This window comes from Panulirus ornatus, chromosome 53 (genome assembly GCF_036320965.1).
Source record: "Panulirus ornatus isolate Po-2019 chromosome 53, ASM3632096v1, whole genome shotgun sequence".
Lineage (NCBI taxonomy): Eukaryota > Metazoa > Arthropoda > Malacostraca > Decapoda > Palinuridae > Panulirus > Panulirus ornatus.
Window position 1 is genome coordinate 8,831,952 of NC_092276.1, and position 27,743 is coordinate 8,859,694.

Consider the following 27,743-nt stretch of genomic DNA (forward strand, 5'->3'; position numbering starts at 1 on the left):
GTTTGCCCGCTGAAACTGCTCGTACAAGGGCAAAGAGTTCGTGCCCGACGGACACTTCTCGACCGTGTGGACGTGGCTTAAGGATACGAAGAAGCTGCATAACCATTGTGAAAATCTATGATTACATACTAGGTTATGCCACAAGACAGGTCTAGCACGTAGCGCTCACCGCAGATAAATTAGAGACTCGTTGTCTCAAGTTAAGCCTTGTACAGACATGCAAAAATGCTAACGGCAAAACCTTGGGGAAACGTGAAAGACCAACTGGGTCAGAAAGGGGAACAAAATCATTGCCCCTTCGCCACAAACCTCGTACTAAATGGTATCACTTACCTGGACGGTGGTTGAGAAAGTACTTTGTTGATCCTGCCAAGCAGTTGTGATGATGAGTAGTGTTAACCGAATTTTTTCAAGTACTCTCCAATTCATGTCACAGCAGTGCTGTGCCTGACTTAACCAGTCAGTCATGTTTGACGACATTCACCGCGCTAAAGTGATCATATTATACCAGCCTCCTTCAAGTTTACTTCTATTCAGGAATATGGAAATCCAAAGTGCAAGTATTAAGTTTATTTATATTAAATCGTCATAAATATTACATTGTCTGATTAAGTTTTTACACTAGTCCAAAAGGCTACAGCGTCAACATTCAAGAGTTGATGGTCCATTGTTGACGCTGGAGACCAATTTCTTCATCCTAAGGATAATGCACTAAACCTGAAAATTGGAAATATAATTTTAATTTTTCAAATCTTGAACTTGAGCAAAACTATTTTTTCAAGCTTCTAATCATTTAAACCAATACGAATTAATTCTTTATAGTAGTTTTAAGGTAGAGACTTGGTACAAGCGAAGACCGAAATTAGACAAACGAAATATTTCGTGGGAAAGTGGTCATAGTATTTTAAAGAAATGGGAGTGCAGATTTAGTTATGGATGTAAAGAATTTATTACACTTTTGCCAGTTTATTTATAAGGGACAAACGAAGATTCAAAAATGTACAAGCCATTTAAGTTACCATATATTACGGGTAAAAATTAGGCTAGTCATTCTATAGCAAATGTGCAAGTAAAAAGGTATCATTTTCAGCCGTAGAGAATAAAATGAAAATCGTTAACTTACGTGGAATACAACAGAAGCAGTCGTCAGTGGTACACAGACCAGGTATAGAATCAGTGTTGCTACCACACCAGCGTTCACAGTAACCACCTTTGGTTATGCAGAGATTGGAGTTTGCCGTGCAGGGAATCGCTGGTGGAACGAGAAAATAGAAATTAAAAAAACTCATTCAGGTATAAAGACAAAGTTCGTATAATTGCCGTCTTATACGCTATTTGAAATAGGTTTATGTTCTTATCAAGATTTGTAGTCCTAAGAATTCCAAGTGCAATTCTTATTTTTTTCCTGTTACTTTAATTAAACGTACGACAAATTGCGAAGATAATCGTGGTTCGACACCAAGTGTTTAGTCATACAAAGAATAGCAACTTTGATTTGCCTCATCATTATAGTAATCTTTTAATGTATTTCATCCAAATTTTCTACGCTCATTAATCCAATCCTTCTATTGGTAATGTAGGTATATATATATATATGCAGTTTTACCCAATATACAATGAAAGTGCAAAATGTACGAGGCTTCGAGTGCCACCGACCTGGAACACAGCAGACGCAGTTTTCGTCGTCACACAGACCGTGCAGTGTGTGTTCACCTCGACGACATATGTCAGAACAACGACCATGTCGTGCGAGGCAGGCAGTCGTGTTATAACATGGCTGCCCTGTGGGAAATCCACGAAATTATTTTTTGTAGTCTACTAACATTTGATATTGTATAGGTTCATCAAATACAGGTTTATACGAATAGACTACGGAGCTGGGTTGATCAGCGACGGTAAAATTTTAAAAAGAAACCGATTTGTCAATGTAGAAACTGGTCAGAATAATTAACAAAAGGAACTTGAGAACAAGTCATTGTGGTTTTGTATGTTAAAGAATCGGTATCCAAAATTATTTAACTTTTATTTTGACATGTAATTGAAGAACCGTTTTTAGATACGTAATTGAACCCATTCTAAAGTTAGACATTGAGTATTCGCAAGATAAATTTGTTTAATCATTAAAATTAGATATACCCAACTTACTTGGAACACAACAGAAACAATGGTCATTGTTACACAGATCCTTTATAGATTCTTCGTTACTATCACACCTTCGTTCACAGTGACCACCCTTGGCTAGGCAGTATGGGGTGTTAGTTGGGCAGTCATCAAAACCTGTTAAGAATAAATTAATTTTAAAGACTATATTAAAATTACCGGAGTGCAAGTACCATTGGGTAATATAACTTGGCAACTCTATAAATATGACCAAGTTTCTCCAAATTCACAAAAATTTTTTTTTGACTAAATTCAGGATATTTGTTCAATCAAGTCCTGGCAAATTTAACTATATAAACTCACCAGGAACACAGCAGACGCAGTGGTCATCCGTACACAGTCCGTGAAGTGTGTTTTCACCGTGTTCACATCTTTCTGAACAGTATCCATGTTTTAGGAGACATGCTGTAGTGTTCACACACCCAACATCTCCTGAGAAATTGCATCCATTTTGGCGTTCATTTCAGATTAATAAACAGATGTTAAAGATGTACTATTGATAGAACAAAAAGAAATTTCAGTGGAGATTCCTGTAATTATGTTTAGCTTTGGTCGTGGTTATCTTAAACTTCTTAAAGTATTCCAGATTAAACATTTACAGAAATGGATTATTAGCGTTTGAAAAAATTATTCATTGTCTATTGATTGAACTATGTAGTGCAAGTTTGGCAAATTGTATAATTCTCGACTTTAAAAGAAGTGCGAAGCGATGTCATAAAAAGTTTTTAAACCATTTTACGTACAAAAATCTGTACAGAAGGTTAATGTCCAACTACGTTAGAAACTGCCTTCAGTGGATGGTGAAAAATTTGAATAGCCATTTCTACAGTGGAATGGAAATACGAATATCACTTACGTGGAATACAACATAGGCAGTTTCTGGTTTCACACACACCATGGACAGAGGTTTCTCCAGTATTACACGTAAGAGCACATTCGCCTCTTAGTCCTTGGCATAATGTAGTGGTCTCGTCACACTGCTGTTGGTGTCCTAAAAAAATTAAAGTCAAACTTGTATAAAAGGTACAGCATTAAAGGATTAGATTTATCCCAGCATTAAAGGATTAGATTTAATCCAGTCAAGTAACTGGCGTATCGAAAGGTACAAGTCATTTGTGGGGGGAAACTTACGTGGAACACAGCAGACGCAGCCTTCACCGTGACACAAGTGGTGGATAGTGTCTTCATCAGGGTTGCATCTGGTCTTGCAGTGACCATCCTTGATACGGCAAGCAAAGGTATTGAAATCGCATGGATCAGATTCTGGAATGAAAAAAAATAAGATTGTATTCTAAGCGAATCTAATATTGGTTAAAAATTGTAAAAAGAAGCTAGTTAAATTACGCAGTTTGGATAGTGAAAAGGGATTTAAATCTATTGACAGTTACCGATTGGCGTGGTAACAGACCTTGGTCATTGTACAAATAGATGAACGATGCTTCGAAAATGTTAAAGGTACCTCTATCAATACATTGATAGCGAGGGTGAACTCAGGGCGAATGAAATTCTATACAATGTTGCATCCTTAATAGTTAGCCAAAAAAAAAAATTCAAAGTGGACAGCGACTGGCAAATTTCGTGTAGTCTATTGCAGTTATGGACCATTCTATATCTTTCATCTTTTTAATCGTCAACTGATTCAAGTAGAGATTCAAAATCTATACACGAAACTTACTAGGAACACAACACCAGCAGTCATCATGGTTACACAGATGCCCAATAGCATTGTCATCACTAGTACACGTTTCCTCACAGTGGCCACCCTTGATACGGCAGGCAAAGGTGTTTACCGTACAATCAACAGAGTCTGGAAAGAAAAAACCAGTTAAGGAAACTTGAAGTTTAATAGAATGAAAGTTCGAGCAATAGGTTTAGATTCGACATTGTGTTGTATTGATTATATTCAATCGCTATGCTTCTGTCAATAGAGTTTTTCGAAAGATATTACGAATACGATTTATCCTAATAGAAGCAGTCGGTAGGAGTAAGGTTTCAAAATATCGTAATTACGTATTGGTACAATAAGCAATCGTTGCTGGGGCAGACTGAAGCCACATTATGTACAGAGTATCAAACTACAATATCAATTTTTGGTTTCCTTTGGTCTAGTCATTTTAAAATTAATTATAATACGAATAAATGCTAAAACCTAATTATAGATTGTTATAACACGTTTTCTAGCACAAAGTTCATACAAAACTCAAGACCTAAAATGCACCTTTTTTAAGTGTCAATCCTTAAAATTGGTTAATGGACTTACATTAAGATTGTTATATACAGAAGTTGAAATATTTAATTTAGGGTATTGCACCAACAAAATGGGGTAATGTACGACACGTTGTGGTAGCAATTTGAGCAAGTGCCGACAGGGTTTCCAGACGATTCATTAAAATACTTTTTTACCATGATGCATGCGATAGATGGTTAGGTCTTTATGCGATTTCCAGAAATATGCAACTGTACGTATATCTTTATAGTAGACATTTGATAGCTTCAAGAAATCTCACCTCGAACACAACAGACGCAATTACTGTTTTCACAGATACCATGGACTGGGTTCTCACCCCTATCACAGCTAGTGTCGCATCTTCCACCCCGGCTGTGGCAGGCAAAAGTAGTTGTTTGACAGTTTTGGGAATTATCTGGAAAGTCAAAAAAAGGTTTAGTGTGATTTAGTCATTTAGATGCAAGTTTTACATGGATCTGTCAAATTAATTTAGAGGAATTTTGTTTGCAGATGTCGCATTAATTTAGGTATATAAGTGTAACTCAATTATGCTCAATTTTTTTATATACAAAATTCATGGAAAAGTTTGTCCAAGATTGTAATTGAAATTATACTCAAGATTCTTAAATTTGTAACCAAGTATTATTAGTCATGCATTTTTTTTTTTTTTTTTTTTACATAGGTTTAATGCTTTCATTATGCAAAATTTTCTCTTGAAAGGTTTAAAATACAATTCATACTACCATTACGGCATTCTAAGTGGATATGCAACAAAAATGTGTACAAAGCAATTCTTTGCATGTGTAGATGCGAGATGTACAACTATATTTGTTTAAGCAACAATGGGTTTTTATCCAATTCAAAGTTTTCAGTCTTTAAAGTTTCTAAAATCTTAACTGAAGTATCAAATTTTAAAGATAGTAGTAATTTGTACACTTTCAAATTTTGGCACATTCTTCACATACTACACGTTTAGAATTCACGCAAATGTAAAGATTTTTTTAAGACTGAACAAAGTCATGGTTAGTAAACTTACCTGGAACGCAACAGATGCAGTCTGTGCTGTCACATACATGGTGGACTGGTTTTTCATGCCTATCACAGGAACTGGCACATTCTCCACCTAGTCTAAGGCATGCAATGGTGTTTCTGTGGCATGTTTGAGTTTCTGAAAAGTTAATTGTCGAAATGGTAAACTTGAATTTACCAGAAAGGAATTGCTATTCAAAGCATTTAGTATATTCGAAATTGAAAGATTCTGTAATTTAAATCCTTTACAAAATTTCGAAGATTTTCAGTGAAGGTAAAATAACCTCATACATGGATGGATTTTAATCTTTTAATAGACCAGTTAGAGGAAATAAATAGGTATACAAAAACCAAGCGATTGAAGTAATTTGTCACCAATTTAGGATAAACCTGTTCAACTATTTAGAATCTATCGTATTTAATTTAGAATATTTCTTTAGGAAGATACTAAATTGTAGATATGATTAGAATTATAGTATTTTGATAAACTACAAACTTCCCAGTATGACAATTTTCAGATTCAAGATTTTAAGTAATTGAGGAACTTAAAATTCAATAGACGACTTTATGATAATTTTAGATTCAAGATTTTACGTCAGATTCCGCAACTTACCGGGAATACAGCAAAGGCAGCCATCGTTGCACAGATGGGGAAGTCCATTCTCATTACTGAGGCAGGAATGTTTACAGTGGCCACCTCGGATACGGCAGCCGAAGGTGTTGGATGTACAAGATCGAATTTCTGCGAGAGATTAAATATTGTAATTTGTTAAATCCTTGAAGTATGCAATAGTTTAAGCTACGAAATTGTAGAACTGCTTCGCATTTTTTTTTTAACGAGACACTTGTCTAGATTCATGTTAGTACACGTTAACCCGAGCAATATTAAATTCTATTTAATTTATAGATGTTTTTATGCTTGACATCCTAGAACTCAGGTGTCACATTTATCCAATTATGACCCGTTGTGGTATAATTCATGCCAGACACCCTGAAGGTTAGGGTCACATTTATCCAGTTATTTATGACACTGGTATAATTCGATATTCTTAATGCCTTGTCTCTACTATATAAGGAAATGTTCACCTGGAACACAGCAGAAGCAGTTGCCGTTCTCGCACACACCCGGTATAGGGTTCTCATTCCTATCACAGCTAGTGGCACATTCTCCACCCAGATCATGACATGCAGTGGTAGTCCTCTGGCACGTTTGAGGACTCCCTGAAACGAGAGAGATTAGAGTAGTTTTCAATTTAAAATTACTTTCGCGTTCAGCAATTCTTGGATGGTGGGGGAGTCGTGGAAAGCCAGTGAAAATAGAGTTTTAGACTTGAAAGCATTGTTATTAGATATTTTACACGGCAAAAATAAGATGAAACTGTTTAAGGCTTTTAATTATACAGTTGTAAAGTAATTAAGAGTTTCCCTCAGTATTAGTCGAAAATATTTTAAACTTAGATTCGTCAATTTAATGAGGTTACTGGCACATGCTGGAGAAGTTATGCTAAAAGTCAGCATTTATCACTAATCAATGGAGGTAAAGCAAGACGAAATATTACAGCGTGAAACTTAAATTAATATAATAATTGGTATTTGACGTTTTAGAAGAAACATTTTGTGTGATGTCTTCGAAATAAATTTCCAAGAGGCCAACGTGTTGCTATTATTAATGGATGCAGTCCAAGTCTTGCATTATATAGAAATTCAGAAGTTGATTCAGAATTTACTTTTCATACTTTTAGAGTATGAAAAAGTTTTCAGTACAGCAAATTTCAAAATTTATTCGTGAAAAGTATGAAGGGAGGGCGAAAAAAAATTTATATTTCTTACTTGGAATACAACAACGGCAGCCACTGGTACATAGGTGATCTACAGAGTCTTCATGTCTGCCACATACATTATCACAACGACCATTCTTAATACGGCAGGCGAAGGTGCTGGGCGTACAAATGCTAATTTCTGCAGTGGGAAAATAAAAGGTTTAGCCACTTATCTTAAATACTAACATTAGATTAATTTATTAGTTATTAACATTCAAAACTGTTCTTGGTTTATTAGTTGCATTTGTTTAACTTGGGTTTAAGGTGTTGGTAAGGTAACATTCTTTCCCAATTTTATAGCAATGAAAATGTTCCACAATCGTCTTTAAGATGTGACGAGAAGGCATTTTGTATCAAGTATTTTCATCTGGATCATAGAAAGTTAAAATGGTTATTACATATGGGATAGTAACAGTTCAAGGAACTCACCTGGGACACAACAGACGCAGTTAATACCGTCACACACACCAGGTATAGGCTTGTCACCTGTATCACAGTTACTGGCACATTCTCCACCTAAGAGGCTACATGCAAGAGTATTCGTCTGGCATGTTTGAGTATCTCCTGTAAGAGGAGAAGATTTATTTTTTTATTTACTCCTTTGAGAGCAATTTTTTTTTCATTTACTCCGTGTAATGCAAAAGAGTAACGTTATAAAAAATGAAAGGTATTAAATGGCTTAAGATATACTAAAAGTATGACAGTTTTGAAAGTATAATAGTAAACTTAAGTTTAAAAGTTGCGTACACTAATTGAATTTTATATCAAAAAAAAAAATTCTGAAAATTTCCACAAGCAAAACCTCATTCTTGGTGAGGGGAGATATATCGCAAGATGTCTTCTATCTGCTTGTAAAGTAGTGTGCTGGTCCAGGCGAAAAAGTTTAAAGTATTTCGTACAAGAAAAGTTTATCCTTAAATTATCTGAAGTGGCTCGAGACTAAAAGAATATATAGTAAAAGTAGGAACACTGGGGGTTATTCAAGTAAGGAATACTAGAGATGGGCTTTATGAACAAGATTTTGGTCAATATCATCCCATTCACGGAATAGAAATTTAGATTAAATTTGATTTTGAAGATGTAACTATAGTGGATTTATCAATCCAGGAATTGCTTTCATTAGTATGATAAGTTTCTTGAAGTTAAAACATTGTTCAAATTAGATAATCTCTGATCGATAGGATCAAGAAATTTTGCCAGTTGACTAACTTACGTGGAATACAACAGAGGCAATTGTCAGTGTTACACAAGTGGCGTACCGAATCCTCGTTATGAGGACATGAAGGTTCACAATGACCACCTTTGATAGCACAAGCAAAGTGGTTAAATGTGCATGGTTCAGATTCTGCAATGGAGAAGTTCAAGATATTACTTCCGTAGTTGTAATAGTGTTTAGTATCTATAAGGTGTAATAGAAGTATGTAAAATATTACTCTAGTTTTAATACAAGTTTATAAAGAATTACTCCCACAGCCGTAAGGGAGACAAAGTATTACTGTTTCAATAATTCAAAGAATTATTCCCGTAGTTTTAACAGTATTATTCCCGTATTGTAAATTTCACGATTTGGTCAGCATGTTACACTACGAGTAACGTAATGTCTTTGGATAAAGTATATACAAACCTGGAACACAACAGACGCAGTTACTGGAGTCACACACACCCTGGACTGGTTTCAGACCAAAGTCACAATTATTGGAACATTCTCCACGCAGGGCGCGGCACGCTTCAGTATTTCTTTGGCAGGTTCTAATGTCTCCTGAAAGTTTACACAGAATTCAAAATTCATAAAAGTTATATATATATATAAATAAAAATTTTTAGTCAAGTTACATCAAATGAATAAAGTTTACTGCAGTGGTTAACATACATTTATGGAAAGTCAACGGCACATTGTACGATTTAGGTTTAGTTTAATTCGATTAGTAAAGAAAACACCGAAATTATTAGTTTCGGTGTTAATGTAAACATTGTTCCACAGGTGTTTAAGGATGCCGGAAGGGCATTACCTATAGTGTTAACCATTTCAATGATGCTATGAATGGTCATTAATTTCATGTATTTAAGACTAGAACTAGTAATAGAATTACTGAACTAGAGTAATTAACGTGTCCACGAAATTTTGCAATTTAGGCAAGATATCAAAATGAATATGAGGAACGAGTTTTCTTTCATAGAGTAGTTTAAGCCAAAAGTTATTTTGTGTAGCTAACTTTTTAATGGATTGGTGTAGTTTGTACTACACTGTATTTAAGGAAACTTTAGTAGTTAAAAGTATGAATATTCATGGTAGAAGGATGTTAAAATAATAGTTATTTTACTTGAACAAGAGTATTGACAGTTTTTGGCAACTAGATTGTGGTGGGGTAGGAAACAAGTGATAATGTATGCGATTGATATATCAGACTTGTGACAATGGGTAAATTTATTGTGAAAGCTTAACGCCTGTTAGTGATAAATTAGGAGTGCTTCCTATAATTCATTTTTTTAATTAATAGAATTCTTGCAAGTAGGATAGACAGACTTTCAAGTTTAAGAGTCCAGTAAATACAAGCACTAAAAAAGTGAAATTTAATGCATTTTATGATTAAAATGTGCAACATTTCTATTCTAATTAGGAAGTTTCATTGAAATTTTTTTACCAATATGTTTGGTGTAGGGTTTTATTTTGGTTATCTATGACCAGTTAATTTTTAAAACATGGATTAGTTAGATGCAGAAACTAAAAAGGTTGTCGATTAAGTACTGGGTATTGTAACTTACTTTTTACACAACAGCGGCAGTGTATGCTGTTACACAAGCCTGGGAGAGAGATATCAAGAATACTGCAGGTTGGTGCACATTCTCCGTTCTGTATTCGGCATTGGAAAGTATTAATGCATTCCCCAGTTACTGGAACGAACGTAAAAATTTGTTTAAGGTATAGGTACATATTTTACGGGAGGTATAGTATGCAGTGGAATTAAGATAATTCAAGGTGAAATTTAGAAATTAAACATTCCATAGAAAAAATGTTGGAAGTTTAGTTTATAAATTGTTCAAGTCTTGCATTTCATGGTAACTTTGATACACTGTTAGGGCTTTGAAAATTCATAAGTTTTACATAAAATGCTGGACATTTTGAATTTTAAGAGTTTGGGAAAATTTTTAGATGAACTGAGCAAGTCAAAGGTTTAAACCGAATTTAAAATCTGCTATAAATGAGTGGTAATTTAAAAATAAAAAGTTTTGAATTAGTTATATCTAAATTTGAGCCGTATAGCAAGATTTTTTTTTATAATTAAGGTAGTGTACAGTAACAAACACGGAAAACGGTTCAGTGGGGAGAATGAGGGTACAAATACATTGGAAGGGGAAAATGGAAATCAAGTAATTATACAACGAAATAAAGTTTCGTTTATATGGTAAAAAGCTTCAAGATTTGAGGAATTTGTTGTAATCGTGTGGGTTACAGGTTATTTAGCGTAAAAAATGATTTTACTTTGACACCGAAAATATATATAGATTGGAACCAAGCAAATGACAATACCTGGTACGCATTGCCTGCCACAACCGGCTACGAGGCAGCAGCGTTCTCCTGGTGGACAGTCTGAGTCAGTGTGGCAGTGGTCGTAATAATGTACACAAACACGACCGAAGCTATGGGGATCAGGACATGTGCTGAAAGAAGGACAAAAATACGTTAAGGCAGTCAAGGTTTATAATAGCGAATTTTATAGTAATGTCAGATCTCAAAAACTATGCTGTATATACGAAGTTAAAGAATGGAGGAAGATGTATTCAAAGTACCACGTTAAGAAAAATTAATGCATTCGTGTATCAGACGAATATTTCAAACAATTATATTGCAAGATTTTGTAAGAAACGAATCTTTAATGATTTATGATAGTTTTTAATTCCCGAATATTAAAGTATTGAAGGAGAGTATGTAGGAATCGACTTGTACAAAAATGTATTGAACCGTGTTAAGAATGGAAAAAAACCGCTTTCGAGGAATATGAACTCCTTGTCGAGGAAGAATCACTCACCTATCAGTGTCACAATCCCAGGATGGACAGCAGTCTCCTGGCAGCTCCCTACAGTGTGGTTGTGGTGCTGGGGGACAGTCTTGGGGAGGCACGTAGTGGCAGCTGACGCGGCCGTTGTCACATCGACACAGACGACAAGGATTTTCCAGCCATTCCGAGCCATCGGCCCGGATGATGCCCAAGTGATCCAGACAGTAGTCGTTCTTGAAGTAGTCACAGTGATGACCTGGGAGAATTGTAACCTTATAGAATCAAAAAATTTGAATTTTGCCGTCTACGGGAAAACTAATATTTGTATTGTCAATTGACGTAGTAAAATTGTTCAGTTATTTGAAATTTGTTAACTATAGATTTATGTCTAGGAGCAAAATCTCGCTTGAAATAAAGCTTAATGTCTTGATATGAAAAGTAAACCGGGAGTAAAAAAATTGGAATTTAATAAAGATTAAAACTTTGAAATGTACGTTTAGATGCAGAGGTATGGGAGAAGATCGTGCGAACATGAAAATAACTTCAGTATACTGGAAGTTTAAGAAAATTTGATATTAAAGTTTTAAGCATTTTCAAAACCTACCGAAGGGTGGATGTTTGTAGTGTGGGATTATGACAGGTTTGAGGTAAGGAGGAGTGGATACTGGTCTAGCTCCACATAGCAGTTCCACGCAACAGTCTGGGAAGGTGGTAATGACGCTGCCCCACGAGTGGAACTTGTTATTGTACCAACAACCTGGAAATTTTATAATTAGGTTTTAGGAAAATTTATGGAAGGATTTGAATACATTCCCATACGTGGCTATATATTTCATCTTGGTATGTAAAATGGTAATGTACAAGTATTCACATGAAGTTTTATGTATTTGCAGTCATTAATTTGAATAAGATTTCTAAAATTGTATGTATTGAAAGATGTTACCCATGTTGAGTGGGATATTGGATTAGTGCTCATGTATGGTCTAGAGATAAGGGATAATGTTTTTTAGTGTACTAGAGTTTAGAATTAAGGGAGGGAGGTAATCATTCGGCATTGTATGGGATTAGAATATATTTACAGTTTGGGAGACTTCAACATCCATATTGTAGAAAGCCTAGTTATATCTATAACCAAAATGAATTTAGAATAAAGTCTAGTAATTTAGTGGGATACGAAAAAGTTAGGTAAAAGTTATGCCAAAATGTGTTACAGGTTAGTTTGGAGATCAATGTTCATTTTATGTTAGGGAGAATAAAATAAGGGAAGTTTTTATAGTTAAAAGGATATTTACCGTCTGTGAGAAAGCCACAGTAGGGACAACATCCGTGGTCGAAACAGCATTTATGGAATCCTTCGGACAGGAAGGGGTAGAGGCAACACTCACTTGCACGGTTACATCCGTGGCTTACTTCGTATGAGCCATGTCCTGTAGGAAAGGAATTTTTTTTTTATTATTATATTTATAGAAAAACTTAAGTTTTGAGGACTTTGTGGTCATATCTTCGGAAATTAGATAGGTGGTAAAGTGCACGTTTACCTTCGTAATGGTAGACATCGTCACAATTAGGACAGCATCCGTATTTGTCACAACATTCTTGGTACGAGTCGGTCTCCGGAGGGTGTCTGCAACATTCATTGGCTTGTAGACAGTTCGTTGTATCGTGGTAGCCTTCATTACCATAAGGGGGTAGAAATGGAGAACAAAAGTTTTATATAATGTATATCTTTAGTTTATAGGAAATGTAATACCGAATATTACAAAGACAACAGAAAGAGAACCAAATATGAACATATACTGAAAGTCATTAAACGTATAGACCAACATGAAAAGAAATCTCAGTCTTACCAGGTAGTGTTCGAGCCGATGCTAAGCTCAACACAAACACCAACGAGAGCATCGTCACACCCATCTTATGTTATCTGAAATACTATAGTACTATAATCTATATAAAAACCATATATAAACACATTGATATGTAGAATATTCAGCACTTAAAAAAAAATATAAAACTTAAATATATTAACGTACACAAGAAGCACTGAAGACCGTCCTGCCTGTGGCTGGACCTACAACTGAGTTTCGAATCTGGCCGAGATTCAACCTCACCTCCGGAACCAACTCAACCAGCGGTTCACCTGAACGAACCCTGCTCGAAACTTCCGAGTCTTAGTGAACTTTTTTGCTTGACATATGAGCTTCAATTCGACACTGTGAAGTTTGTCTGATCCTCTAATTACATCCAATGTACCAATTTGATCATCACAGTCTATGCACTTGTCTTACGATCGATCTACGAAGCAATTTTGAACCTACGAATCATCTTAACGTCTTAGCTTCAGGACATAGGTTCACTGGATCTGATGACGTCAAGCATGTAACGAGTTCAACGAGGCAATTAACCAGTCTCTGTGTGGTTTAACCTTTCAAGCCATGGATGACATTCTCTCGTATAACAAATGAAACGATTAACTGTGACTCGTTTTCCTCACAGAAAGAGAAGAACCATTAATCCTCTAACTGATTACAAATTCATCCAACAATAAATCCTGTACGACAGCTGGGTAGCTGTATAAGTAAATCGGGTTAAAAAACTGTAAATGGTATAAGTAAATCGGGTGAGAAATACCTTCTCTTCTGGCTACTACTGAGATGCCCAAGTACTAAAGTACCCAAGAAATGGTTAAGAAAACACACTCTTGCGTATCATCTAGTGATCTCAGAAGGCTCATGTGCAGCAATATCCTTTATTTCCCACATATGTGGTTCTGTATACTGATGAAGGTTCCTCGAGCAGTGATGAAGGTTCTTTGAGCAGTGATGAAGGTTCCTCGAGCAGTGATGAAGGTTCCTTGAGCAGTGATGAAGGTTCCTTGAGCAGTGATGAAGGTTCCTCGAGCAGTGATGAAGGTTCCTTGAGCAGTGATGAAGGTTCCTCGAGCAGTGATGAAGGTTCCTCGAGCAGTGAAGAAGGTTCCTCGAGCAGTGATGAAGTTTCATCGAGCAGTGATGAAGGTTCCTCGAGCAGTGATGAAGGTTCCTTGAGCAGTGATGAAGGTTCCTTGAGCAGTGAAGAAGGTTCCTCGAGCAGTGATGAAGTTTCATCGAGCAGTGAAGAAAGTTCCTTGAGCAGTGATGAAGGTTCCTCGAGCAGTGAAGAAGGTTCCTTGAGCAGTGATGAAGGTTCCTCGAGCAGTGAAGAAGGTTCCTTGAGCAGTGATGAAGGTTCCTTGAGCAGTGATGAAGGTTCCTTGAGCAGTGATGAAGGTTCCTTGAGCAGTGATGAAGGTTTCTTGAACAGTGGTGAAGGTTCCTTGAGCAGTGATGAAGGTTTCTTGAACAGTGATGAAGGTTCCTTGAGCAGTGATGAAGGTTCCTTGAGCAGTGATGAAGGTTCCTTGAGCAGTGATGAAGGTTCCTTGAACAGTGATGAAGGTTCCTTGAGCAGTGATGAAGGTTCCTCGAGCAGTGATGAAGGTTCCTTGAACAGTGAAGAAGGTTCCTTGAGCAGTGATGAAGGTTCCTCGAGCAGTGATGAAGGTTCCTTCTTCTGTTCTCTACAACTTCATCGCCTGTGTACAATCTCTCTTTGACTAGAGAACAAGACGCCACTCCTTAATCCTACCTCCATATCTCTCACTAGACTATACTGTCCTAGACTGAACAGTGTGTGTATCAATGTGCTGTTTCATTTTTCCTTTCAATTGCGTTGTGATCATTCGTATTAGCGTAAGAACAGTTACGAGTATATGTTAGGGAGGCCTGCGAGGCCTGGGTCTGGTGGGGACTGTGAATCTGTATGTTGATCTCCACAATGATGGTTCAGTAGGTACCTGATCCACCCCATGGAAATAGGATCGGGTCTAGCGATGATAGGTCGAGCGTCTGATTGAGGATGTGTTTGTGTTGGTGTGTGTATGTTTGTGTGTGTGTGTGTGTGTGTGTGTGTAGGTTGATATATTCAGTGTTAAGCTTATGTATGTGCTCAAGCCACCGAATAAAGAGTGGGACTGGAGTTGATAATGTGAGATAGACTTTTGTTTTTGACTTTGGGTATTTCAGTAGTAAGTAAAGAAATTAGCAACTTTATCCCAATATACTTTTGCCCTTTACAGTTACACACAGTCATCGCTTAGTAACTTGTTTCTGTTACACTTTGGCTGGATTCGTAGTCTTTCAGAGAATCAATTGCCTTGCATTAGCTATTCTCTCTCTCTCTCTCTCTCTCTCTCTCTCTCTCTCTCTCTCTCTCTCTCTCTCTCTCTCATTTTCTCTCTTACGATCGAGGCTCCCGTCATGGAGGGGAACGTCCACGTCATGGCCTGGCCATAACAAAAATATAAAAATGTTAATGAAAGAGAGAGAAAGAAGAAAAAAAGACAAAGGAAAATCATCATTTACGAATTTTGAAGGCAGTGAAAGACCTGTCTATTAAAAAGGTATCAGGTCATTGTTGTCAGAAAAGACATGGGAAGGGTAGAGATTTCCAAAGCTTCGAAGTGTAGAGAGAGAAATGGTTATCAAAAAAGAAAGTCCCGCCCTTGAGTTATCAAAGGCCACACACACACACACACACACACACACACACACACACACACACATACACACAGTAATCACATAACGCGATCGGTTGTTGAGTATCATCAGATCTAGATGATGGTGGGGGGGCTACACGAGCTCTCGGAAACGGAAAAAAATCCAAAATAATTCTTCTATAAGAAGGGAAAGTGAGCCAACATTGCGGCGTAAGTGGGTCAAAATTTTTTGAAGTCAGCCTGGGAGAGATAATTGGTCAAACCACAAAACTGTTCTGTACGACGGGACAAGAAGTGTCATTCCTATTCTAAAAAAAAGGGTCAAACAACCCACAGTTTAGGTACTTGTCTCGTTGACCTTAATTTACACTTGACGTCATCAGCTCCAGTGAGCCTGAATCATAAAGCTTCAGAAGCAACAACGACTCCCTTTTCGATACAGCTTCGTCGTGTTCAGTTACAATAAAGGTTTATATTGGAGACAAAATGTGATCATTGGATGGTAAGAAAACTTAACACCTCAGAATGTGAAATAAGTATCAAACCCAATTCCTATTTTTGACGTGAAACGGATGATCCAAAGCGCAAGGTTCAGAAAGCTTTGGAAGTTTCGAACTGAGTTCGGTCAGACGAGTCGATGGTTCAAGTTGGTTCCGGAGGTGAGGTCGTGTCTCGCTGGACATTGAGGAACTCAGTTGTTGGTCCAGCTGTTGGCAGGACAACGTCAAGTAATCTACACGTAAGTTATATATATATATATATATATATATATATATGAAATTTTGGAGAGTTTCATATTTGATTTGGAAAATTTTCGTTTACTTATAGAATTTAATTTCATAAGGTTATATTTTTATTTCAGGTCAAGATGGTTAAAGAAATGATTTTATTTACGATAGTGTTATTGGTGGTTGGGCCTCTTCCTTCGTTGGCCCGAATAATCCCCGGTAAGGTTTTTATTACTATATATCTTTTTAAGGGGGTTTTATTCCACTACATTCGTTAATAATTCTACTCTTCGCAAGGCATAGTTACGAACGTTCATATACAGAACTTTTAAAATTGAATGATCGATGTAAGAGTTTCACTAATTTTCCTTTAACTTGACACTAGTCGTAGTTCAGTCGGTGGTGCACTTAAAAAAAATATAAAATCGGTGTTTTAGCACAGCATGACTCAAAGCATTGTGGGACCATATATTCCATACAAGGTTTATTTCTGGAACATTAGGATTAAATAAAATCCTCGTACATGGCTTTATTTACACCCATATAATTTGAAATTCTTTAATGTTGCTTATTTGGAGTAGATCTATTTTTAGAATGTACATAAAACCTTGCCGTAAAAATTACTTTTTAACATTGAAACTTAAATCCAGATACGTACTTTTAAGTGCAATTATATTAAGTATATTGAAACCCTAAGGGCTAATGAGTCTCCTTTCTGTATACACTGGAGGTGATTTAACCACAAACATTAAAAACACAATTTACTATTTTTATGCACACTTTTATACCTTTAAACTTCCATTTCAAGAAACTAATAACATGCTTTCGCAGCTAAAACATTTCTTCTACACATAAATTTTTCACTCTACGTATCTTTTTCACTTCATCACTATACTTAACAAATGCACTTCCATGATAACGGTACAATATGCACTTGATAATCTAGAAATATATTAAAATCCAATAAGAAATTAAAAACTAAATCCTTTAATTATACCGGACTTCTCTAAACTTTCCCTTAATCCTATCCTTCCCATGGTAAAGGCTACCATAACGATGGAAACTGCTTGGAAGCCGCTGAATGTTGCAGACACCCACCAGACACCGAAACATACCAGGACTGTTGTAACGGACACGGATGCTGTCCTAACTGTGAAGATGTCTACCAATACGAAGGTAAATTTCTGAATTTTTATCTAACATAAATTCCCAGTGAATGAAACTATTTAGTTATATAAACTTGGCTTACACTTGAAGCCAAAGTAATTCCTCTTTTATATACAGGACATGGCTCATATAAAGTAAACCACGAATGCAACCATGCAAGTGAGTGTTGCCTCTACCCCTTCCTGTCCGAAGGATTCCACAAATGTTGTTTCGACCACGGATGTTGCCCCTACTGTGGTTTCAAGTCTGACGGTAAGTAACTACTATTCAAGCTACCTTCATATCCCATATTACTTTCGTTCTGTCCCAAATGTGTATTTGAGTAAATCTACGTTACTGAACCTTGCTTCTACAATGCGAGAATACATGTTACCAATAAACAGGCCAAGTATATTACAATATCTAAATATAGGTACTAGTGACAAAAGAAACCATAAATTCTATAAATTTAACATAACAATCTGTGCATAGGATACCAATCTTTGATTTGGTTTCCTTTTGACTTCTAAGCACCAAGAAATTCGTCTAACCTCTTGCACTTGACTCTATATTTGCAAATATTGGAAGTTAACACATTTACTATAAAAACTAAAACCCACCCACATGCATGAAAATTTCTTACAAATGCTGCAATTCAAAATGCACTTCCTAAATCTAAGGACCTAAAGATTTACGATTTAGGCTTACAAACTATTCTTCCAGGTTGTTGCTACAACGGTGGCTTCCACTCGTGGGGCAGCGTGATAACAACCTTCCCAGACTGTTGCGTCGAACTGCTGTGTGGAGCTAAACCATTGTCCACTCCTCCTTACCTCAAGGCTGTCGTAATCCCACACTACAAACATCCACCCTTCGGTAAGTTACTAATTTTAACTCTTATTCTTGTTTGAATTTCAAACTACAATACCGGTTCTAAATTAATTCTAAGTCTCTACGTATTTTATCTGAATCTCATTCGGTAAAATTTTAACGTTTCTCCTAAATCCTCTTCTAAAGATAACTTTTCTAACCATTTCCCAGACTTTAAATTCTTAAGTCTGTCCTTCACTAAATCTATTCCTCTACATAACTGCCGTACGAATAATCAACAATTCTACAGGAATGTGTAGAAGCGTTTAACTCCAAATCTAATTTCCTTTCAAATTAGACTAACCAAATGTTTCCCCCAGGTCATCACTGTGACTACTTCAAGAACGACTTCTGTCTGGATCACTTGGGCATCATCCGGGCCGATGGCTCGGAATGGCTGGAAAATCCTTGTCGTCTGTGTCGATGTGACAACGGCCGCGTCAGCTGCCACTACGTGCCTCCCCAAGACTGTCCCCCAGCACCACAACCACACTGTAGGGAGCTGCCAGGAGACTGCTGTCCATCCTGGGATTGTGACACTGATGGGTGAGTTACACGACTTCCTATCATTAATGATAATCCTGCTTGACTAAGTTAATGTGCGTAAGACTAAACTTAAAAAAAATTAAACTTAAAAAAAAATTAAGATACGCCCTCAAATTATTGCAATTCGTATTTTTGACTTATTTTTCCTCGTTCCTTCTAGATTATCCATCTTATTGGCTTCCACTATCTTGACTAATTTACTTTTTTAATGTCTATTCCAGTGGCTGCCCTGACCCCTATAGTTATGGTCGTGTTTGTGTTCACTACTATGACCAGTGCCATCATAACTCGGACTGTCCACCAGGACATCAGTGCTGCCTAGTAGCTGGTTGTGGCAAAGAATGCGTTCCAGGTATGGCTTCTGCGAGTCGTTACGCCTAACTGCACTAAGTTTCGCTGCGACTTTTCTTGCATACATAACTTGTACAAAAAATGAAAAACCATTTCCAATCTTAACATCTTATTGAACTCTTTACGTAAAAGACCAACAGTTTTTAGACAATAAATTTATTTAAAGGCTTGAAGAGCTGCTAACTTCAAGAAAATTTATCTTTAGAAAATTAAAATTCCTAACCAATATTTGCCTTTCCAGGAATCGAATAATTACTCTATATTCCATGAACCTTCATGGGCGATCTAATGCATCGTAAATTGATTCTAAATGTCTTGTAACTTTATTATAGTCAATTATAGAAGCATTAAAGTATCAAACTTTCATAACTGATACGCAACGCATGACTTGAAAGCCAAAATCTATTTAAAATGTAAAACTATTCCCCTTTTGAAAACTCGTTTCATATTAAATTTAAGCCTTGAAATTTAATTATAGTCTTGCCCAAATGTTCAACCACATTTTAGACCACCGTAGAAATCTGTGTCAAACTTAGTTTGTATACATATATCGTTAGTTTTTACCGTAGTTCGGCGCCCCGTCTTGACTAAATTGTAATAACAAAATGAAAGATGCTATTTTCACTTTATTATAGAGGTTAATGCTTACAAATTCATGTAATTTAATTTCGCAAATGCTTCATTTTCTACAATGTAATTGTAATGTGCACTTTCGGAGATTCTTCCAGGTAATTTTAAGTCTTGCCCATTTTTCAAATCTAGAACCTTTTGCATTAATGCACAGACTACTACGAAAATAATTTGGCAAAGTTTTTCATACTTTTAACGTTAATCGGTAAAAGTGACCACATTCGTTTTACTTAAATTTTTGTATAAAACCTTTAAATCCTATTTTTTAGTGTTTTCTCTATTTTCCTCCAGTGCCTATATTATGCCGTGGAACACCCTCCTGCCAGAGACGAAGTGGAAGATGCGACAGATTCTGTCGTTCTAATGAAAACCCTGTCCATGGCCTATGCGAAACCAGAGATTGCTTATGTTGCGTTCCTAGTAAGTGCTCTGCCTATTGATACTTGTCAATACACCACCTCTTATTGGACGAATGTTATTCTAATTGTAAAATAGTTAATAAAGAATTCTAACTCTTCCACCAATTTCTAGTAACTTTCAAACCCTCAATTACTTCCTGCCCTATAAAACTGCATTTATATAAAACTGAATAATTTCTCTACGCATCCAAATTTGAATGTAGATTTTGCATTTGTATATAAAATTGTACATTTCTAGGTTTCCAAGACTGCCAAACAAATACTTTGAGATGTCGTGGCCTTGGTGGAGAATGTGCCACGACCTGTAGTTCCAGTGAAACTCCTATCCAAGGTGTATGTGAAACCAGTAACTGTCTCTGCTGTGTTCCAGGTAAGACTTCACCTTAACATCCTCTATGAACTTTTTACAAGTTCTTTAAAGAAAAAAAAGCAACTTGCTATTCGATACTTTATTACTACTAGATTTCTTGATTACAGAATCTGATAAATGTACGTTCAACACCTTTACGTGTGCCATTAAAGGCGGTCATTGTAAACATACGTGTGACCATCATGAACATCCAACGCATGGTTTATGTAACGATGATGACTGCGTATGTTGTATTCCGCGTAAGTATATACTTTTCTTTTTTTTTTTTTTGCCACTACTGGCACACGACACGCATGTTCTTGAAACTATTACTTCCCGATACAGCTGGAAATTAGTTTTAAAATGATTTCCCAAAACTTTGAAATACATTAACACTTCTTGATCCTTTAACTTGCGGTAACTGAATCGAAATTTATTTCAAAATCTAGTATTACACAAATCTAGGTTCCTATTTGAATTGTTTATGTACAAAAACTTTCCAACTTGAAAGTGTTTCCATCTACCTAAATCTATTTTCCCTAAAGCTTCCCTTAATTCTTATATACATAGGCTCGTTATTCAACTACACATTAAATCGCTTCTTGACTACAACCAAACTTGCCCAAAATACTCCAGCATACACTACGCTGAGTGGAATATACAAAAAAAAAACTTCATACTGTAATTTTGCTTTAAAACTAATTCACCTGACTAAATCTAGAACTTTTGAACTTCAGATTTTCCCCATTCGGTAATTATTACAAATATTAAGTTTGGTATACAGTGAACTGTTTAGTCCCAAAATTTACAAGTTCCAACTTTTATTGACGAAATTCACAAGTTTTAAATTTTTTAACGTGTAGATTAACTTTGAATTTAATATTTTTCTCCAACAGAGGATACTCAAACGTGCCATATAAATACACCTGCGTGTCGCAATCTCGATGGTGAATGTGCCACCACATGCGATAGGAGTCGTAGACCTGTCCATGGTCTCTGCAACTCTAGAGATTGCGTCTGCTGTGTTCCAGGTTAGAGTATAACATCCACCAATAACTGTATTAAAACTTCCTGCAAACGAATGAAATCCTAACTTTATAAGAAACTTTATTTGTCTGCCAAATCGTATCTCTTAAAGGGTCAAAAAAAATATCAACACTTGCATTAAATCAAATTGCCTGCCTAAGACAACTTTCTCATACAGTATATGGTATTTAAAAATTTATACTTTCAAAATGTTGCAAGTTTGTATTTTGCTACTAAATTATTTCCTAATCAAGAGTGCAATACGTATAGAAATCTATTAGGATTTCAAAATCCTGGAAGGTTTATCTAAAGTCTTGCAGAATGCGAAATTTTTCCTCTACTTTAAAACCATGGTTTGTGCCTAAAGGATGAAACTCGACTAATATAAATATCTACACGTGCGAATTTCCTATAATCCCGAAGTATTAAAGCTACAATGAATTAAATGTAGCACAAGTTTCATTACATTGCACAAGTAAAAGGATTGTGCATATGAAAAGCCACAACACATCTAGCCATGTACCTTGTGCTTCACATTTTAAACTCTAAATCTTGCTAAACTAATCTCCAGAAAATAGAATATAAAATTAACTAAATCAATCGTAGGAAAAATTTTACCATTGTAAACTATAGAAAATGGAATAAAACATTCATATTGATTATGGGAGAACACTGAAAATTACTTTTAATCGAAACTAATCTTTATTTACAGGATTTCCTACCTGTCCACCCTCTATCGCCTGCCAAGCCAAAAATGGCCAGTGTCAACACGCATGTAGCAGTAATGAGGACTCTGTCCAGGGTCTCTGCACTCCAGGCTGCAACTGTTGTATTCCAAGTAACTATTTTTTTTTCACTTTTATACAATATACGGTCAGGAAAAACTCGTTACCACTTGACTAGAATGTTTGATATACATAAACGACAGTATCTTGCTATCAGTATCAAAAAACTAGAACGTGGCGAGATGAAGAAATCGTTGCTATTTGTCACCCACTGTACTTTATTACAGGAATTCCAGTTTGTCCACCTTCTCTCGCCTGCCATGCCAGGGATGGTCAATGTCAACACTCGTGTAGCAGTGATGAAGATTCTGTCCAGGGTCTCTGTACCCTTGGTTGCAACTGTTGTGTTCCAAGTAAGTTTTTTTTTTTCGCATATTGAAACTTCTTTGCTAGCTTCTATCTCGTGACTATTGGCATACACTGCAAACTGTCTAATACTGTCCTTAACCTTGATACTTCAACGCTTTTGTTCTATAAAAGATTACCCATTCTAATTACGTATAGGCAAATGATTGAGGAAAATCGTGGTACTCTATTAATGGCGTGGCGTAACATAACAAATATTCTTGTACACGTACAACTGTGTAATTGATTCAAAAGAACTTCAAAGACTAACTTGGAAATTCTTAATATATTATGGGAGAAATGGTATTAATCATTATTACTTTAATTTCCTTGTACATTCATATTCATTCAGATCTGTGCACCAGTGTCTAAGATTGTTGCATTCAAAATATTTTAAGATAGAAAGTCTTATCTCTACATAAAATTTGTTAAATCGTGATGCGCTTCACTTAACTCTACATGTCTGACCAGTAACTACTAGTGTTCCAAGTAACATTAAGCTAGATTTAAAATGACTATTAATCTATAAATCTTTTTATATTGAAAACGAATTATGGTTCAATAAAATTGACATAACACTTTAAGCACCTGGATTCTACACCTTCTCGCAAACATTATGAATTCCTTAACTCTGAAATAAATCGGTTAACGGTTACATTTCTCCATCCTAAGAGGGTTTTAATTATTCAGACGACCATGCCTCTAACCCTACCACATCTCATTTCTCCTACCCATAAAGCTTCGTAAATATTTCGCATTTTGGAAGCACTCCCATCTTCATTACAGAATCGGATGGATGCCCATTCAATACCTATGCTTGCCGTGTTAAAGATGGTGAATGCAAGAAAGCGTGTGCTCCTAGTGAGGATCCTATCCCTCGTCTGTGTCACAGCAACAGCTGCTTCTGCTGTGTTCCAAGTAAGTCTCAAGTGCTATTAGAACGCTTTATCATGGTTTTTCTTAGTTTTTTCAAGAAATCTATTCTTTGATTTTCGGTTATCGTATAACGCTCCGAAAGTTACCTCTTCTATTGACTGTAATTGCAACTTTCTCCTTTACTTTTTTTTTTGGATAGTTAGGAAATCGGCGCTTTCATTAGTTCTAGGCTTGGTTGCTAGCTTTAGACCTATAAATTGCTAGGATCGCTAAGGCCATCAACATAAAGTGCGTCCACCAACCTTAAAAATCTCGTAACGCCTTTTTCAGATCTTAAAGAACATTGTAAGACAGCATACACTCCCTTTGCATGAGGCTCGTGTTCGTTTCATCTAAATAATATAGCAAATGTATCGTATATTTCGGACTGCGTACTGGCAGTTTTTTTTCTATTGCATATATTTCCAATTTCTTCTATAACTAATTTAGAATAACACTTTACTTTTATGCCTTTCCATAAAGTTCTATAGTTAACCTTCATTGAAAATCTTCTTGAAGCCATCCATGGTTATATATTTCCTCTACTGTTCTAAATCAAAATGTGCATGACTTCTATTCTAAGGTTTTCTGATGTTACTCTCCGTAACTACCTTAAACGCTACTTTATATAAATATTTCTGTGCACGATACTTTAAATAAATCTCCCTTTTCTTGAAGAACGACTGTCTACTTCATTACAGAACCCGATCAGTGCGACTTCGATACCTTTGCTTGCCGTATCAAGGATGGTCATTGCAAGAAGTCGTGTGCTCATGGTGAAGATGGTATTCCTCATCTGTGTCGCCACGAAGACTGCTTATGTTGTGTTCCAAGTAAGTCTTGCTGTTCTGTGTAACTTTACATATGTAGTCTTTCAGATATTATAGATCCTTAAAACTTGAGGTTATTGTTCAAATCTTCGCAAACTGTCCTGTGAAATGCCAGTTCGTTTCTCCCTAATTTTACAGCTAATTACACCATTGTAAATTGTAAAAAAAAAAAAAAAAAAAAAAATTGCACGAAGTTGTTGCACAAACGGTGTATTATTCCATACTAGGAACATATCCTTTGCTTCTTTCTAAAATTATTTCTTGCAACGCCTTTTTTTTCTTACCAAATTGAAATCTGAAAAATGGCTATAAGGAAATTGTGAATATATATAAATTTCCGTTGTACATATCTTTAATAATACTTACTCCAGATATAATGGAGACTACTTTTATATGGCATAGTTTATAAAAATTTGCTTGAATACTTTTAATCTTGTAATTGCGAATATCTTGTGGTCCTCTTAACATTATTTGTTCCACTTGGTTTCGAAGAAACGTCATAAATAAGTTACGTTAATATTTGTTCAATTAAGATTTTGCCTAGAAAACCACTATCCTTAGAACATATATTTTTTTCCCTGCATTACTAATCTCCTAACAAATCCTTTATAGGGACGTTTGCTTTCAATAACATATTCTACGTTTTTTTCACTCCCACTCAGGACATCAGCAGCAATGTCTGGTAACCACAACCCTATGCAGAGAACTGAGAGGAGAATGCGCCCTTACGTGTAATGCTGGCGACAGATCTGTCCATGGTGTGTGCGAGACCAGAAACTGTGTATGTTGTATTCCAGGTACGTTTTCTAGAATGGGGAAGCCATCATCCATACTGTTATAGCCATAATACTATACCAGTAACAGGGATGTACATGTTTGTATCATAGGTATAACCAATAAGACTATTGTTTACACACTTCATGCCAACTTTAGATTATTACTCTTTAAGTTATTAGAACTTTGTACCACTACAGATTGTCATGATAAAATTATAGATATTTATGCATGAGCCGACGTTAAATAACTTTTATGCATGCCAGACATTTTCCCCCACTTTCAAACAATTGCGAATTTCCTTCGGAAACTTTCCATCCGTGGTATAATTTGCCAAATATTTGAAAGGATGCTATAATGACAATCTCAAATTTCGTGTGTACATGTAAGGCAAGAAATGTAGACATGTGTATTGCTAAGGATGATAATTTTCTTAGGGGATCTACAATGTGACAACACTACTGCTTGCCGACACGAGCGTGGATATTGTTCGGATCGCTGTGGTCTGGGTGAGAACACAGTCCAAGGTCTGTGTCGACCTGATGGTTGCGTCTGCTGTGTACCTGGTGAGTTCATTCTTCCATCATTAAGTTCCTAAAACATGAGCTAGACACAATGAAAGGATACTACAGATTAGATTACTTAAAGGAAAGTTTTAGAAATATATTTGTGTGCTTTCGGTTAATAAACTAATGTAAAACGTATGCAACTTCCATGGCTAAAGTTGCACTAAAAGAATTTGCGCTTAATAAATAATTCTATTGTTCCAGATTTTGACGAGTGCAGATTTGACACTCCTTACTGCTTAGCCAAGGGTGGTCACTGTGAACGAAGGTGTGATAGTAACGAAGAATCTATAGGTCATCTGTGCAACACTGATAATTGCTTCTGCTGTGTTCCACGTAAGCAACTCCTTGTTCGAAAGGATTTTCAGTAGACCAATGAATTTTACAAATTTGATGCATATGGTCGCAACTCCAAATCGCTTTTCTATCTTCAACCATTAAGTTTTCTTACAATATAGATTCATTACTCGGTTCTGTATATATATCTTAAATTCCAGGAATTTCTTGTTTGCAAGATCGTTATATCTCGTTCCTTTATTAAACTTTACTTCCACTGGCATTATATCTTAACTTAGCATTTAACTAAGTTTGCTATACACATTTCATTGTATTACATCTATAATTGTGTGGTATTCAAATTGATTCCCTTAAAATTGTCTTCAATACTCCAAAAATGTAGAAAAAGATCTTTTACTTGTTTTTAAAGACTCTAAATTTTTTTTCTCAAATTTCAGGATTCCCGACCTATCCGTAGAAGTCTCGTATCAAAAATGGACCTTCAACTTTCAAAACCTACGTACGAGGCTTCCCGATTTAAACTTCATCTGGTAGCTATGTATACTTAAAATTTAATGTATATAAACTCGTACTAAGAATATATATAATGTAATGTTATCAAATATATAAATCGGCATACTTCCACGTATAATTCTCAACACAAATCCTGAGTGAAATTGTAACACTATTGGGTAACTTATGAATTTTAAGACTACATAATCACAAGTATAAAGAAAAAAAACATTTTTAAATGTGGTTAGCGGTACACGACTAGTTGAAGACTATGATAAAACATGAATATTTTGCAGACCACTTTGAAAGAATTCTATTTCCAAAATTCGCTAGTCTTTCTCAATGTATAAAGAAAAACGAAACATGAATTTGGGATGCCCCATAGTCTACAAAACTTGTTCAGTTCCAGAACAGCTGTAACGTCTACATATCCGTGGAAGTCTGGTGAACTATAACCTACTTCAAACTGTCTACGACGTACCACCACACACCCAAAATGGTGTGTGTATGATGGTCACTAAGAAAACATGTCAAAGGGCCTTGTCTTTGTATAGCAATTGCTATTTGAATATTGGTTTTACTTGCACAAGAAACTAATCAAATATTACGGGCAAGCAACTTAGAGTGAAATATAGTACCCGCATTAAGAATTCGAGAAAATTTAGATGTTTTGCACAAAAAATCTTTGCCTCTGGATTATGACCTTTCGGGTACCCCTCGCTCCCTCCTAGAATGGCCACAGCACACTGAACGTGCTAGCGCACCTTGCTTCACTATGCTCCCAGCCTGGCCACTACTCGCAACCTTGATGCCGTAACCTCCCTCGCTAACACTATCTCCATAACCTACCAACACCATTACTCCCTTGTTACCACATCCTTCCTCGTCACCACCACTAGATATCTA

The 27,743-nt window shown here is 36.0% G+C and overlaps 2 protein-coding genes across 9 annotated transcripts in view; one reads left to right on the forward strand and one right to left on the reverse strand.

The window, feature by feature from the left end:
- Positions 1-555: 555 nt before the first annotated feature.
- LOC139765226 (uncharacterized) overlaps positions 556-27,743 on the reverse strand; it is a 269,229-nt gene continuing 242,041 nt past the window's right edge. The window contains exons 1-24 of one of the 6 annotated variants that reach the window (XM_071692555.1): positions 13,265-13,281; positions 13,082-13,155; positions 12,773-12,904; positions 12,527-12,661; positions 11,839-11,991; positions 11,265-11,490; positions 10,766-10,896; positions 10,000-10,128; positions 8,861-8,995; positions 8,450-8,581; positions 7,666-7,800; positions 7,247-7,375; positions 6,503-6,637; positions 6,030-6,158; positions 5,424-5,555; positions 4,668-4,802; positions 3,836-3,967; positions 3,292-3,423; positions 3,017-3,151; positions 2,464-2,592; positions 2,146-2,277; positions 1,657-1,782; positions 1,124-1,252; positions 556-717 (exon numbers count right to left, since the gene is read on the reverse strand). In XM_071692555.1, coding sequence (XP_071548656.1) covers positions 698-717; positions 1,124-1,252; positions 1,657-1,782; positions 2,146-2,277; positions 2,464-2,592; positions 3,017-3,151; positions 3,292-3,423; positions 3,836-3,967; positions 4,668-4,802; positions 5,424-5,555; positions 6,030-6,158; positions 6,503-6,637; positions 7,247-7,375; positions 7,666-7,800; positions 8,450-8,581; positions 8,861-8,995; positions 10,000-10,128; positions 10,766-10,896; positions 11,265-11,490; positions 11,839-11,991; positions 12,527-12,661; positions 12,773-12,904; positions 13,082-13,145 — 2,967 coding nt within the window. In that variant the 5' untranslated portion in view covers positions 13,146-13,155; positions 13,265-13,281 and the 3' untranslated portion in view covers positions 556-697. Of the gene's footprint in view, positions 718-1,123; positions 1,253-1,656; positions 1,783-2,145; positions 2,278-2,463; positions 2,593-3,016; positions 3,152-3,291; positions 3,424-3,835; positions 3,968-4,667; positions 4,803-5,423; positions 5,556-6,029; positions 6,159-6,502; positions 6,638-7,246; positions 7,376-7,665; positions 7,801-8,449; positions 8,582-8,860; positions 8,996-9,999; positions 10,129-10,765; positions 10,897-11,264; positions 11,491-11,838; positions 11,992-12,526; positions 12,662-12,772; positions 12,905-13,081; positions 13,164-13,264; positions 13,282-27,743 lie in introns of those variants that run through there. The other 5 variants (XM_071692554.1, XM_071692557.1, XM_071692556.1 and 2 more) reach the window with 5 other exon arrangements.
- On the forward strand, positions 16,391-26,963 carry LOC139765227 (uncharacterized). 3 transcript variants are annotated; one of them, XM_071692561.1, is made up of 19 exons: positions 16,391-16,507; positions 16,631-16,715; positions 17,541-17,672; positions 17,781-17,915; positions 18,366-18,518; positions 18,833-19,058; positions 19,280-19,410; positions 20,331-20,459; positions 20,697-20,828; positions 20,936-21,067; positions 21,704-21,838; positions 22,546-22,671; positions 22,846-22,971; positions 23,750-23,881; positions 24,580-24,711; positions 25,371-25,505; positions 25,920-26,048; positions 26,253-26,384; positions 26,783-26,963. In XM_071692561.1, the coding sequence occupies exons 1-19, from the start codon at positions 16,406-16,408 to the stop codon at positions 26,800-26,802; spliced, it is 2,424 nt and encodes an 807-aa protein (XP_071548662.1). In that variant the 5' UTR covers positions 16,391-16,405; the 3' UTR covers positions 26,803-26,963. The 3 variants fall into 3 exon arrangements, with proteins under 3 accessions (XP_071548662.1, XP_071548663.1, XP_071548664.1); XM_071692562.1 differs by lacking the exon at positions 22,846-22,971; XM_071692563.1 differs by lacking the exon at positions 21,704-21,838.